The sequence below is a fragment of the Lingula anatina genome, chromosome 10 (genome assembly GCF_051362555.1).
Source record: "Lingula anatina isolate TDL-2025a chromosome 10, LinAna3.0, whole genome shotgun sequence".
NCBI lineage: Eukaryota > Metazoa > Brachiopoda > Lingulata > Lingulida > Lingulidae > Lingula > Lingula anatina.
The window spans coordinates 5,748,332-5,763,810 of NC_141776.1; the positions used below are offsets into that span (position 1 = coordinate 5,748,332).

The window sequence follows — 15,479 nt, forward strand, 5'->3', positions numbered from 1 at the left end:
AGTTCTGTAAGTTTCAAGCCAAAAGGTAAAATGGTATTTCACATATCGTGTTATCGGTGCTGCATATATGCTGAGAAAAGTGAAATAAAGATGCAAATAAGTGAAAAATTAAATTTTCACAAAAAACTGTTAAATTGCCAGAAAATTTTACCAAACAGACTGCGTTGCCTATTGAAGCTGTATGTTAGACCCATGTTTCTTTCCTGTAAGTTTGAGAACAGTAAGTGACATGATTTCCCTTAAATGGTCATCATAGGAGCAGTGCCCAAAATAGGGGTTTCTTCAAATTTTGATGCAACATTACATAATGTTTAACAGCATAATGACAATCAAATGTTATTAATAAAATATTAGTAACATAGACATTCAGAAAATGTGACAAGCAAAAGTCTTCAGTATCATGGAACTTTAAAGTCACACCTTGAAAATGCCAATATGTGAAAAATTAAATTTTCACAAAAAACTGTTTAACTGCCAAAAAAAAAAAAAAAAAAAAAAAAAAAAACCAAACAGACTGCATTGCCTACTGAAGCTGTATTTTAGTTGCATGTTTCTATCCTGTAAGTTTGAGAACAGTAAGTGACATGATTTTCCTTAAATGGTCATCATGGGAACAGTGCCCAAAATAGGGGTTTCTTCAAATTTTGATGCAATATTACATAATGTTTAACAGCATAATGACCATCAATTTTTAATAATAAAATATTAGTATCATGGATATTCAGAAAATGTGACCAGCAAAGGTCTTCAGGACCATGGAACTTCAAAGTCACATCTTGAAAATGCCAAAATGTAAACAAGACAGCACTTTTCTGAAATGGGTTTATTTCCATTTTTAACACTTTTTTAACATAAAACAAAATTAACAATTAACTGCCATTTTTATATGTCCAACTAAGAAAATTGATGAGATGGGGAAAGTATCAATAGAACAGTGTTAAATGTCCAATTTCCTCCATTCTGAGATTCTGAACATAGTGGATGATTGAATATGACAAATTGCAATGATATGAGTTTATTTCCATTTTTGACACTTTATTACACAATACATGATAACAAGTTTACCATGTTTTTTACAAAATCAACTAACAATGTTGTAAAGATGCAGGAAATATTAAACAAACACTTTTAGGCATCTTATTAGTTAAATAATGAGACTGTTAACATGCCTAATAATTGAATCTGAGGAAATGTGAAAAAACAGTATAACTTCTTAAGTAATGGCCCGATTATGCTTATTTTCGAACTCAACCTGCGTTTTAGTAAGATTGACCACTCCTGTGAGTATAATTACAATTGGCCAATCCGTTTTTCTTATATTGTGTTATCAGTGTTGCATTTATATTGAAAATAGTGAAAAAACAGCATAAATTACCTAAAAGTGACCCGATCATGCTGATTTTCGAACTTGACCTGCGTATTATGAATATTCATCAGTTCTGTAAGTTTCAAGTCAAAAGGTAAAATGGTTTTCCACTTATCGTGTTATCGGTGCTGCATATATGCTGAAAAAAGTGAAAAAACAGCATAAATTCCCTAAAAGTGACCCGATCATGCTGATTTTCGAACTTGACCTGCGTATTATGAATATTCATCAGTTCTGTAAGTTTCAAGTCAAAAGGGAAAATGGTTTTCCACTTATCGTGTTATCGGTGCTGCATACATGCTGAAAAAAGTGAAAAAACAGCATAAATTCCCTAAAAGTGACCCGATCATGCTGATTTTCGAACTTGACCTGCGTATTATGAATATTCATCAGTTCTGTAAGTTTCAAGTCAAAAGGTAAAATGGTTTTCCACTTATCGTGTTATCGGTGCTGCATATATGCTGAAAAAAGTGAAAAAACAGCATAAATTCCCTAAAAGTGACCCGATCATGCTGATTTTCGAACTTGACCTGCGTATTATGAATATTCATCAGTTCTGCAAGTTTCAATTCAAAAGGTAAAATGGTTTTCCACTTATCGTGTTATCGGTAAAAGTGCACGGCGACGGCGACGGCGACGACGGCGACGACGGCGACAGCGACGACGGCGACGGCGACGACAGACGCAGATGATGGCTATATGTACAGACACATCTGTGTCTGTACATAAAAAAGCCCTACGGCCATTTCGGCCCTGAGGCCTCGTCAGGGGCGAAAACAAATTACAAATTTGTTTTCCCCCTGACGAGGCCTCAGGGCCGAAACGGCCGTAGGGCTTTTTTTTAAATAAAATGGAGAGAGGAAGCTAAGTTATTCACAACCTTGATTATATATATATATATATATATATATATATATATATATATATATATATACACACAGAAACTCAGAGTTGGGGTTGATACATGTCTCATGTTTTTTTTTTTTTCATTTCTTAATTTTAATTGTGCATAAATGCTTTAGACAGTTGGACACTCTGCACCACACATATGCTTGTTATATATATAGAAAATTTTCCAGAGGGGGTCAAAGTCATTGAGGGAGTAGATAATGTTTGGCTTGGTACCCGCAATTAACATGCCCGCCAAAATTCCAGGGGGGGGGGAGGTCAAGTGACCCCACTGACTCCCCTGCAGACGCCCATATATATATAATATATATATAATCCCCTTTTTGTCAAATTTCATTATTTTTCATTACTTCTCTTAAATTATAAATGGGCAATTTGTTAATTGGCAATCTGTATATTTAATGATAGTCATTAACTGGAAATAGTAGAGATCAAACATCACATGGAAAAATAATCCCACAGTTAAGACTTAATGTAATATAGAAATAACAAAAAAAATTATAGCTTTTCACATATAGTCATACGAAGTCATAAACTCTTAAAATGCATGGCTGTATTTCTAACAAGAAAGAGGGATATCACTGGTTAAGTCAACAACATAAGGCTAATGCATGCACTTCAATCATGATTCAGCAAATACCGAGTGTCATGATATCTTATCAGGTGTCCTTAAATTATTACATCGAAATTGTTACCTACTCTCCATCTCGTCTACTGTAATCAAATCAAAAAGTGAAATAAACCATTTTTAAGCTTTTTAATTGTTTAAAATAAGGAACCTGGGCTTTGTTTTTATTAATGTTATTTTTGTTACCATTTATGACAATTCATTGAAAAAGAAGAACCACCTTGAAGTCTGGATTGAGATTAATGGACCTCTCTGTTTAACAATCAATGACCCCAATAGTCATATGAAGTCATAAACTCTTAAAATGCATGGCTGTATTTGTAACAAGAAAGAGGGATATCACTGGTAAGTCAACAACATAAAGCCAATGCATGCACTTTAATCATGATTCAGCAAATACCAAGTGCCATGATATCTTATATATATATGAGTGTGGAACAGAGTGCTCAACAGTCCGGAGCATTTGTACACAATTAAAATTAATAAATAAACAAGAGACATGCAATAACCAGGGGTTTTTGCATGTCTCTTGTTTATCTATTTATTTATCAAATTCAATTGTATATATATGTGTGTGTGTGTGTGTGTGTATGTGTGTGTGTGTGTGTGTGTGTTAATGTATCAGCTTCACTACCTCTGTAGAGGACTTAATATATTTATTTCACGGTGGGCCTAATAAGCTTAAATAAGATCTTAAATAAGCCAGTGCCTTCGCTGGTGTATAAGTATGTCTGAACCAAAATTGTGCAATGCTATTTATGATATTGATACAGCTCTCGGACTTAGCCATTAAAAATTTGATTCCAATATTTCAGCTTTTTAAGAATTCTCTCAGGCAGTTACTATAAATTTAGCATTGAATTTGTCAGTACATCAACATGAATGGCCTTTCATTCTCTCTTGCTCATGACTTCAACAGAAATTCCCATCCTAGTGAAAGCCAGCAAAAAGCTTGAGTCTAATAGCATTACTGTTACTATAAAAATAGTAAAACACTTAACATGGACTTGCATCTCAACTATAACTAGAAAAGCACTTCAAGAGCACAGACCTCTGCCAAGGCAGCAAAGTATCCACACAATGCTGCTTCACCCCTAAATTTTCATTCTATTATGATTTAGTTTTTTGATTTTTGATTTTTTGATTTATAATTACTGATTGATTATTGATACTGATCACAGTAAAAAACTAATTATCTGTTCCTTGGCCCACTTCTGACAGTTCGTAAAATTTCATCAAAATCTGTCCATAACTTAGCTTTTTGGTTTTTGATTATTGATTGATTATTGATCCAGATCACCACCAAAATCTAGTCATTTCTAAGTTAACCTATTTCTGACCTTTTCTGACTTTTTGAGTTATGTTGATGACAAACAGACAGACAGACAAACAAACAGGGGTGAAAACATAACCTCCTTGGCGGAGATATATACCTTGTCTCTAATCTATGGACAAAATGCTCTCCTTTTTTAAAGCAACAAGTATTTGTTAACCAAGTCAGGTGTGGGTGCCTATAGCTTTAAGAAGTAAATGAGATTCACCTCCATAGTATGGTGTCAACATCATCATCATCATCATCATCATCATCATCATCTTGAACTTCCATGTATCCAAGATTGTTGGCACACTCCATGGACCAAGCCCCTCCACTTCTTTCTATCAACCGCTGTCCACATGACCTGTATTAAATTTTTTTCTTTTTCTCTTATTGTATGCTGGTCTTCCATCCAAACTTTGACCTGCCACATTTTCTTGGGATGCTTTAAAATGTTGATGTAAACAACTCTGATTTCTCCAATCGCAGCTGGTGGCCCAGAAAATTTCCCTTTTAAATCTTGTTCAACTAGAGGATCAGAGAGGCGATACCGCCTCCGAATATTGTACCACCAGCTGGAGCAAGCGCATTTGTATAGACCCCCACATACACAAAATAAGGGACACAGCCACCAGTCTTTTGCTTGACAAGCTGTAAAAATGCAATCAACAAGAATTTTCAAAATATGCAAAAAAATATATATAACTTAAAATGGTACAATCAAAGTTAAGTTCATCAAAAGGTAGGTCAAAGGTCAATTTCACAGTAAGATTGCCAGTATATGACTTCCTATTCAAGTTCAATAGTAACTATGGACCTATCTCTGCCAGGTTAGGAGTTAAAAGAGAAAGAAATTAGCAGAGTTCAGTTCATGGTGAAAAGTAGGTCAAAGGTCAATTTTAAGGTCACATTTAGATTGCCAGTATATGACTTCCTATTCAACTTCAATAGTAACTATAGACCTATCTCTGCCAGTTTTGGAGATAAAAGGGAAGCAAAATTTGCAAAGTTCAGTACATGGTAAAAAGTAGGTCAAAGGTCAATTTTAAGGTCACATTAAGATTACCAATGTATGACTTCCTATTCAACTTCAATAGTAACTTTGGACCTATCTCTGCCAGTTTGGGAGATAAAAGGGAAGCAAAATTTGCAAAGTTCAGTTCATGGTGAAAAATACGTCAAAGGTCAATTTCAAGGTCACATTTAGATTGCCAGTATATGACTTCCTATTCAAGTTCAATAGTAACTATGGACCTATCTCTGCCAGTTTTGGAGATAAAAGGGAAGCAAAATTTGCAAAGTTCAGTTCATGGTGAAAAGTAGGTCAAAGGTCAATTTCAAGGTCACATTTATATTGCCAGTGTATGACTTCCTATTCAAGTTCAATACTAACTATGGACCTATCTCTGCCAGATTTGGAGATAAAAGGGCAGCAAAATTTGCAAAGTTCAGTTCATGGTGAAAAGTAGGTCAAAGGACAATTTCAAGGTCACGTTTAGATTGCCAGTATATGACTTCCTATTCAAGTTCAACAGTAACTATGGACCTATCTCTGCCAGTTTTGGAGATAAAAGGGAAGCAAAATTTGCAAAGTTCAGTTCATGGTGAAAAGAAGGTCAAAGGTCAAGTTCAAGGTCACATTTGGATTGCCAGTATATGACTTCCTATTCAAGTTCAATAGTAACTATGGACCTATCTCTGCCAGTTTTGGAGATAAAAGGGCAGCAAAATTTGCAAAGTTCAGTACATGGTAAAAAGTAGGTCAAAGGTCAATTTTAAGGTCACATTAAGATTACCAGTATATGACTTCCTATTCAAGTTCAATAGTAACTATGGACCTATCTCTGCCAGTTTTGGAGATAAAAGGGCAGCAAAATTTGCAAAGTTCAGTTCATGGTGAAAAATAGGTCAATGGACAATTTCAAGGTCACGTTTAGATTGCCAGTGTATGACTTCCTATTCAAGTTCAATAGTAACTATGGACCTATCTCTGCCAGTATTGGAGATAAAAAGGAAGCAAAATTTGCAAAGTTCAGTTCATGGTGAAAAGTAGGTCAAAGGTCAATTTCAAGGTCACATTTGATTGCCAGTGTATGACTTCCTATTCAAGTTCAATAATAACTATGGACCTATCTCTGCCAGTTTTGGAGATAAAAGGGCAGCAAAATTTGCAAAGTTCAGTTCATGGTGAAAAGAAGGTCAAAGGTCAATTTCAAGGTCACATTTGGATTGCCAGTATATGACTTCCTATTCAAGTTCAATAGTAACTATGGACCTATCTCTGCCAGTTTTGGAGATATAAGGGCAGCAAAATTTGCAAAGTTCAGTACATGGTAAAAAGTAGGTCAAAGGTCAATTTCAAGGTCACATTAAGATTACCAGTGTATGACTTCCTATTCAAGTTCAATAGTAACTATGGACCTATCTCTGCCAGTTTTGGAGATAAAAGGGAAGCAAAATTTGCAAAGTTCAGTTCATGGTGAAAAGAAGGTCAAAGGTCAATTTCAAGGTCACATTTGGATTGCCAGTATATGACTTCCTATTCAAGTTCAATAGTAACTATGGACCTATCTCTGCCAGTTTTGGAGATAAAAGGGCAGCAAAATTTGCAAAGCTCAGTTCATGGTGAAAAGTAGGTCAAAGGTCAATTTCAAGGTCACATTTAGATTGCCAGTGTATGACTTCCTATTCAAGTTCAATAGTAACTATGGACCTATCTCTGCCAGTTTTGGAGATAAAAGGGCAGCAAAATTTGCAAAGTTCAGTACATGGTAAAAAGTAGGTCAAAGGTCAATTTCAAGGTCACATTAAGATTACCAGTGTATGACTTCCTATTCAAGTTCAATAGTAACTATGGACCTATCTCTGCCAGTTTTGGAGATAAAAGGGCAGCAAAATTTGCAAAGTTCAGTTCATGGTGAAAAGAAGGTCAAAGGTCAATTTCAAGGTCACATTTGGATTGCCTGTATATGACTTCCTATTCAAGTTCAATAGTAACTATGGACCTATCTCTGCCAGTTTTGGAGATAAAAGGGCAGCAAAATTTGCAAAGTTCAGTACATGGTAAAAAGTAGGTCAAAGGTCAATTTTAAGGTCACATTAAGATTACCAGTATATGACTTCCTATTCAAGTTCAATAGTAACTATGGACCTATCTCTGCCAGTATTGGAGATAAAAAGGAAGCAAAATTTGCAAAGTTCAGTTCATGGTGAAAAGTAGGTCAAAGGTCAATTTCAAGGTCACATTTAGATTGCCAGTGTATGACTTCCTATTCAAGTTCAATAGTAACTATGGACCTATCTCTGCCAGTTTTGGAGATAAAAAGGAAGCAAAATGTGCAAAGTTCAGTTCATGGTGAAAAGTAGGTCAAAGGTCAATTTCAAGGTCACATTAAGATTGCCAGTGTATGACTTCCTATTCAAGTTCAATAGTAAATATGGACCTATCTCTGCCAGTTTTGGAGATAAAAGGGAAGCAAAATTTGCAAAGTTCAGTTCATGGTGAAAAGAAGGTCAAAGGTCAATTTCAAGGTCACATTTGGATTGCCAGTATATGACTTCCTATTCAAGTTCAATAGTAACTATGGACCTATCTCTGCCAGTTTTGGAGATAAAAGGGAAGCAAAATTTGCAAAGTTCAGTTCATGGTGAAAAGTAGGTCAAAGGACAATTTCAAGGTCACATTTAGATTGCCAGTATATGACTTCCTATTCAAGTTCAATAGTAACTATGGACCTATCTCTGCCAGTTTTGGAGATAAAAGGGCAGCAAAATTTGCAAAGTTCAGTTCATGGTGAAAAGTAGGTCAAAGGTCAATTTCAAGGTCACATTTAGATTGCCAGTGTATGACTTCCTATTCAAGTTCAATAGTAACTATGGACCTATCTCTGCCAGATTTGGAGATAAAAGGGCAGCAAAATTTGCAAAGTTCAGTTCATGATGAAAAGTAGGTCAAAGGTCAATTTCAAGGTCACATTTGGATTGCCAGTATATGACTTCCTATTCAAGTTCAATAGTAACTATGGACCTATCTCTGCCAGTTTTGGAGATAAAAGGGAAGGAAAATTGCAAAGGTTAGTTCATGGTGAAAAGTAGGTCAAAGGTCAATTTCAAGGTCACATTTAGATTGCCAGTATATGACTTCCCATTCAACTTTAATAGTAACTATGGACCTATCTCTGCCAGTTTTGGAGATAAAAGGGAAGCAAAATATGCAAAGTTTAGTTCATGGTGAAAAGTAGTCAGGCGGCTTAGTCCAAATTTTATCCAGAATTGTGCAAAAGATGATAAAAGCATGAAATTTTCCACGATGAATGACCATTGGGTGTTTGTCAACCCCCCGATCCAAAACAGATGAACACCCAATGGTTATTCATCGTGGAAAGTTTCATGCTTTTATCATCTATTGCACAATTCTGGATAAAATTTGGACTGAGCCACCTGACTATACCGTACTGCACATTTTGCTTTCACCACCAATATGTACTTTTTGATAGCGTTTGAGTACAAAAAAACGGAGACCACCTCCAGTGTTGGGCTTTACATGCTCTACAAAATGCAAAAAAGAATGGGTCTCTAGCATTAACGGTTCCCGAATTAGAGACAGTTTTCAGTTTCGGCATCTTATGGCCGCTACTCCCGTGAAAATGCACCGATTGACCTCAAATTCACGGAGATGAAAGATGACCTAAAGGGTAACACTTTCCAATAATATTATTATTGGTTAAGTCTTTGTGGTGTCTGAATAACAGGGCAAAAAAAATTTTTTTCGTAAAAAATTTTATTTTTTTGAAAATTTTGGCCCGTTTGACCTTGAAGTAAAGGTCAAAGGTCAAATCCAAGGGCATATTTGAAATCTACACATATGACTTTTGGAAAGCCGTCTGTAGAAATTTTCCCCATAACCCTTTCCGTAGGGTAGATAATTAGCTTTAATTTTGCCATTTTTGGACAAGGGTGCATTGCAATGAGTGCCACACCCAGACCCCAATACGGACAAAGCCCAAATTTTACGTGGAACGAGTTGAGATTATAGGTGACCTAAATCCAAGAGATGGGTACAGGCGCCCTTACCGTCTAGGAGAAGCGGTAACGGTAGCCGTCTGGCGGAGCCAGCGGAACCGGCGGAGCCGGCGGAATGATCTGGACGGGACCGAAACCATGTGTACCGCCAGCGCTAACGCTGGTGATACAATAATTTGTGCTAAAGTCTGATTTTCTCAAGTCTGAGGTATGGTGTCAGTATTTAAAATTTCTCCATCACAGAGATTTAGAACTTGTATTTAAAAAATTAACCACAAATGGCATTTACCTAAGCAAAACAATCAACTATGTTATACATGTATATATACTCATCTTATCTTCAACATGTTGCTGATGCTGTAATTAGAATATCTTTATTACTATAATAGTAATCTTCTACTAATTATCAATTACAGACCAGACTTTCCCAGAAACCTATTCTCTGCCTCCTGAACACTCCATCATAATTTTTATACCAGAGAGCAAAGGGAATATGCTGGTGGAACAAGATGTAACACAGAGAAGATGCCTTCATGCATGGAGCACAAATAACACTACAGTGTGGTCAATGGAACAAAGCCTTCATAATTCAAATTTATGAAGATATATGATAAAGTACCATAACTTCATGAAGATATAGAAAACTGGAACAATGGCTTATAAAGATAAGGAAAAGGAAAAAGATAAACTTCATATTCTTCAAAAATTGGAAAGAGGTGAAGAAATTGACCCATCATGGGAAATAGGCCAATTGACAAAACTGAGGCTGCGGTCCAGAAGGATGACCAGTCTACCATCAAGCATTAGCAGGTGCAGTAATCTACAGGACTTAGATTTATCACAGAACCATCTAACACATCTCCCTGACTCCATCTCTCAGCTAAAACATCTGAGGAGGTTTGACCTTCAGCGTAACAACTTCACAGAGTTTCCAGCCCAAATTTGTTCTTTGCCAGAATTAGAAACACTGGACGTGAGTTATAACAAACTCGCTAGTCTTCACTCAGATGTCATCAAGTTGACAAATCTCAAGTCCTTGGATCTCAGTTCAAACCAGTTCACAGATTTTCCAGCTAAAGTATGCCACATTCCAGAGCTTGAGACACTGAAAATGGACGAGAACAAAATCTCCAATGTTCATCCTGATGTCATGAAAATGACCAAACTCAAAAATCTGTACCTTAGCCTAAACCAGTTCAAAGAGATCCCAGCTGAAGTAAGCCACATTCCAGAGCTTGAGACACTGCAAATGGATGATAACAAAATTTCCAGTGTTCATCCTGATGTCATGAAAATGACCAAACTCACAAATCTGTACCTTAGTGGAAACCAGTTCACAACTATACCAGCTGAAGTATGCCACATTCCAAAGCTTATGAACCTGGTAATGAGGTGGAACAAAATCTCCAGTGTACATCCTGATGTCATGAAAATGACCAAACTCAGACATCTGGACCTTTTTCAAAACCAATTCACAACTATACCAGCTGAAATATGCCACATTCCAGAGCTTCGGTCACTGCTAATGAATGGGAACAAAATCTCGAGTGTACATCCTGATGTCATGAAAATGACCAAACTCAGAAATCTGTACCTTAGTAAAAACCAGTTCAAAGAGATCCCAGCTGAAGTATGCCACATTCCAGAGCTTGAGACACTGAAAATGGATGAGAACAAAATCTCCAGTGTTCATCCTGATGTCAAGAAAATGACCAAACTCAGAAATCTGGACCTCGGTCAAAACCAGTTGACAGAGATCCCAACTGAAATATGCCACATTCTAGAGCTTGAGACACTGCAAATGGATAATAACCAAATCTCCAGTGTTTACTCTGATGTCAAGAAAATGACCAAACTCACATATCTGTACCTTAGTGGAAACCAGTTCACAACTATACCAGCTGAAGTATGCCACATTCCAAAGCTTATGAAACTGGTAATGAGGTGGAACAAAATCTCCAGTGTACATCCTGATGTCAAGAAAATGACCAAACTCAGACATCTAGACCTTTTGCAAAACCAATTCACAACTATACCAGCTGAAATATGCCATATTCCAGAGCTGAATACACTGCAAATGGATAGGAACAAAATCTCCAGTGTACATCCTGATGTCAAGAAAATGACCAAACTCACATATCTGTACCTTAGTGGAAATCAGTTCACAACTATACCAGCTGAGATATGCCACATTCAAGAGCTTACTTTACTGCTAATGAATGAGAACAAAATTGACGATGTTCATCCTGATGTCATCACAATGACCAAACTCACAAATCTGGAACTCAGCCATAATCATTTTACTCATTTTCCTAAAGACATATGCAAAATTCAATCACTACAGTACCTGGACATGTCACATAACAGGATCACTCATCTTCCACATCAGCTCTTGGAACTTGAACATTTAGAATGTCTCAGAGTGAGAGATAATCCCCTTGTGCTACAACTAGAGGAGGATCTGATGGGGAAAGAAGCCATACACTGCTACCTTGAAACCTTGAAGAGGTTCAAGGGATTGGAGGAGGGAAAACAATACAAAGAAATAGATGGTAAATGGCACATATATCTTTTTCATCTACTACATGTATGCTTCAAACAGGTTATAGTTTTCAAGTTGTTATGGTCCTCTATTTAATATAAGTGTCACTGCTAAACTAACCTCTACTTAAACTTAATGTCACTGCTATATTTAAACTTAATGTTACTGCATGGTGTTGTACAGATCATTTAAACTAACAGCTGACTTTTCTAACCAGATTATCCCTGATTTCTTCTAGCCAGTAACCAGCAGAAATCCTCATACAGAAGATGTAAAATCTTACTTTGTAAGCCCAGAAATAAGGTATTATTATATATATTATTTGTAATGATCATATATATTTCCCAGAGCATGATAGCTTCTATTGTTTTTACAGATGGAAGCAGCGGCAGCAGCAGCAGCAGTAGCAGCGGTGAAGGATCAAAACTGGCAAGTTCATTGGATAGAAGGTAACTTATTTGCAAACAGCTTGCAAAATTTGAATAACAGTATTTTTCTTACAATGTGACCGTATCCATAATCTATCAATCATCAACTTAGGCTTCAAGACCATGACATGGTTGTTCAAATAGTCATACAGGGAAATTCCAACTATTGGATAATTTTAAACACTCATCTTTACATCCTTTGAGCCAGAAAGAAGTGCATCTCATTGCAATTAATAGCAATTACTACTACAATAATATAATAATTAAGATTATGCATATATTTTACATTGAATGTCTGTATTTTATTTGATCAAACCAAACCACATTACAATTTCACAATTGTATTCCACTATAATACATAAATAATGCAGCAAAACTAAACAGAACATTTTTGTTGCCCATCCAATTTTATAAATAATTTTAGGATAACCTGATATTCTTTCTTCCAGCATTTCTTGTAACACTGTTTGCCAAGTTCACAATGAGTGCAAATCTGTAATGGTCATATTTTGTGGCACTAGGAGAGTGCAGACCTATGCCAAGGCAGCAATTTTTTATTATTATTGATTAAAGATTGATTATTGATACAGATCACCACCAAAAACTAATCATCTGTTCCTTGGCCCACTTCTGACAGTTCCTGAAAATTTCATCAAAATCGGTCCATAACTTTTTGAGTTATGTTGATGACAGACAAACAGACAAACAAGGGTGAAAACATAACTTTCTTGGCGGAGGTAATAAATGTCCACTGTGCCATCTATCATCTTAAAAGAGTATCAAAGTCTGATAAGATTTAAAAGAATCTTTATTCTTGTTTTCAGACAAGCAGGACAAAGCACATCAGATACAGCATATACAAGTGCTTCATCTAAGAAGCTTAAACCTGCAGAAAAGCTACTTAAATGCAAAGGTAAATAAAGTCTCCAATGTCATCTTAATACTTGGCAGTATATTGGACCATTCAGATTGAGAAGAGCCGAGTGCTAATAAAGCCGCAACCTAAATATGGCGGACCTACATGAAGGGAAGACCACTTAATCCTGTAATGGTCTCTCCGCCTCTTATACACCTCCCCACACATCATCCCTGCAGGGGCACAGTAATTAAATCTCAGCTCAATTCAACCAGTCGAGGGAAAAAGCATTGGGTGGCATGTGAAAGGTAGAGAGACCATTACAGGACTAGCGGTCTTCCTTTCATGTAGGTCTGCCATATTTAGGTCATGGCTTCACCAGCACTTGGCTGTTCTCAATCTGAATGGTCCCTTTAAGTTCTGTGTAGAACATTTTGATTCACCTTATTCATTCATGTACTCAAACATATATACTGTTGACCATTTTAAAAAAGTTCACATCTGATTTTGCTTCATTTCCAAACCATTTTTCACAGTTCCAGACTTCATAAACAAAGAACTCCTAGAAAAGATAACAACAGATCTTGTTCCCCATGAAATAAGAGAAGAAATTGGAGCAGCCATCCAAAAATGTTCAGTTTTCTTGCAACATAAATATCCCAACATCTCAAGAATATCTATCTCAAGGCTTCAAGCAAATGGCGATGGTGAGAAAAAACCTTGTATTGCAGTATACTGCAGTGACATAACAAATATGGCACACTTTCCTAAAGAGCTTGAGGGGTTTCCAGTTGAAGTCAGGGAAGGGACATTTTCTCTTTCTGCTGACAATGAAGGAAGCAGAAATGATGATCATAGTCAGTTACATATTGGATGCTCTGTTGGTTTACTAAATAGCCAGGGTAGCCTTGGGCTATTTGTTAATCAGCACAAAGATGATCAAGCATCAACCAAGCCACAGGCATTTGTTACATGTTCCCATGTAGTTTGCCCTTACAGCGAAAATCCTGAAACAGCAACTAAAACACCCGTCTATGTTGAAAACAACTGCACTTTGAAAAGATGTGGGGTTGTTAGCAAATGCTATGCAGGTAATGTTGACCTTGACAATGGGTTTGGCTCAAAGATTCCATATGGAGTAGACATTGCACTTGTGGAATTACATAAAAATGCTAAAGCCAATTTGTTTCCGATACAATCACAGCAAATATCATTCAGTAATGTGGATATAGAAGATGTAAGTTGTATCCAAAACCCTATCCTTGTGCACAAATTTGGTAAAACCACGGGGCTGACACATGGATTTGTTAGCTCCGAGTATGATTACTGTTGTAATACTCATCTCATTGATGGCACACATGGAGTTCCTAAACCATTTTCAAACATGATAACTGTTTTAAGCATCCCTAATCTCGATAAAGCAGCATTTTCTAAGAAAGGAGACTCTGGATCTGCAGTTTATGTGGAATTGGAAAATGGCAAAAGAGTTATCATTGGAACTGTAGTTGGTTCAGCTAGTGACACATCACGTGAAGTGCCAGTGCAGTGCAGCATTGTTTCCAGAATCCACCCTGCACTACATCAGATACAGGCTTGCATTTACAAGCCATCTCAGAGGAAAGAAGAACCAATGGAAACTGATCATGCTACTGGTAAATTTAAAAATTGCTGCCTTTCGTAAAAGTAGTAGAATAATCAAACATACATCACAGAATACAAAAATACTGAACTTACTGCCAGGAACAGGTTCACAGTGGGCTTGTTACTGATAAATGCTATATCTGTCATGGCGATTCCCTCCGCGGCACAGTCCTGCTGTTCCCTCTCAAAGATGTACTCATTGAAATACTGGTGCAGCTGCTCATTGGCTAGGTTGATGCATATCTTAGAGTAGAAATATTCACTTTATTTCAATGTTTTTTTCATTAAAATTTATTCTTGATGTATATATATTTTTTGGAAAGAAATGCAGAGTTGATTATGCATAGTCAGACAGGCCCGTAGTCAGCAATTTCAAAAGGGAGGGGTTCTTTTTCCAAAAAAGTGAACCTTTTACAATGAAACCCATGTGCATCTAGATCAAATTTTACTCAGAATAGACCTTTTCCTGACAAAAAGGGTGGTTCTTTCGAACCCCCCATTTCCCCCCGGCTACAGGCCTGCCAGAGGTGATATGTTTAAAACAATCATAGCAGTTACTTTTGTTGTGACAAATTTAAATATATTATAAAGGTGAGTGTGTACATATGATTCATGTGTGTGTATGTAAGTCTTACTTAATTATATCTGAATCAGTGTATATGTAACAATTATTATGTATATCATTCAATGTATTTTGTATTAATTAAAGGACTTCAAATTTTTGCTAAATATTACTGTGACAAGTTGAATTGTTTATATTATGGTGTATGAA

The 15,479-nt window shown here is 36.4% G+C and overlaps 2 protein-coding genes across 6 annotated transcripts in view; one reads left to right on the plus strand and one right to left on the minus strand.

The window, feature by feature from the left end:
* Positions 1-15,479, minus strand: part of LOC106170228 (unconventional myosin-XVI) — a 101,080-nt gene that overhangs the window by 66,604 nt on the left and 18,997 nt on the right. For all 5 annotated transcript variants that reach the window (XM_086997961.1, XM_086997960.1, XM_086997959.1 and 2 more), the window contains exon 21: positions 14,801-14,950. In XM_086997961.1, coding sequence (XP_086854087.1) covers positions 14,801-14,950 — 150 coding nt within the window. The remainder of the gene's footprint in view (positions 1-14,800; positions 14,951-15,479) is intronic.
* Positions 9,790-14,801, plus strand: LOC147759444 (uncharacterized). The gene is made up of 4 exons (XM_086997962.1): positions 9,790-11,792; positions 12,159-12,231; positions 13,035-13,123; positions 13,603-14,801. The coding sequence occupies exons 1-4, from the start codon at positions 9,893-9,895 to the stop codon at positions 14,745-14,747; spliced, it is 3,207 nt and encodes a 1,068-aa protein (XP_086854088.1). The 5' UTR covers positions 9,790-9,892; the 3' UTR covers positions 14,748-14,801.

Coding starts and splice junctions, on each gene's coding strand:
- LOC147759444 (XM_086997962.1), top strand. CDS start 9,893: ATGGCTTATAAAGATAAGGAAAAGGAAAAAGATAAACTTCATATTCTT. Junction 11,793..12,158: donor ACAATACAAAGAAATAGATG/GTAAATGGCACA, acceptor TTGTTTTTACAG/ATGGAAGCAGCGGCAGCAGC. Junction 12,232..13,034: donor GCAAGTTCATTGGATAGAAG/GTAACTTATTTG, acceptor TCTTGTTTTCAG/ACAAGCAGGACAAAGCACAT.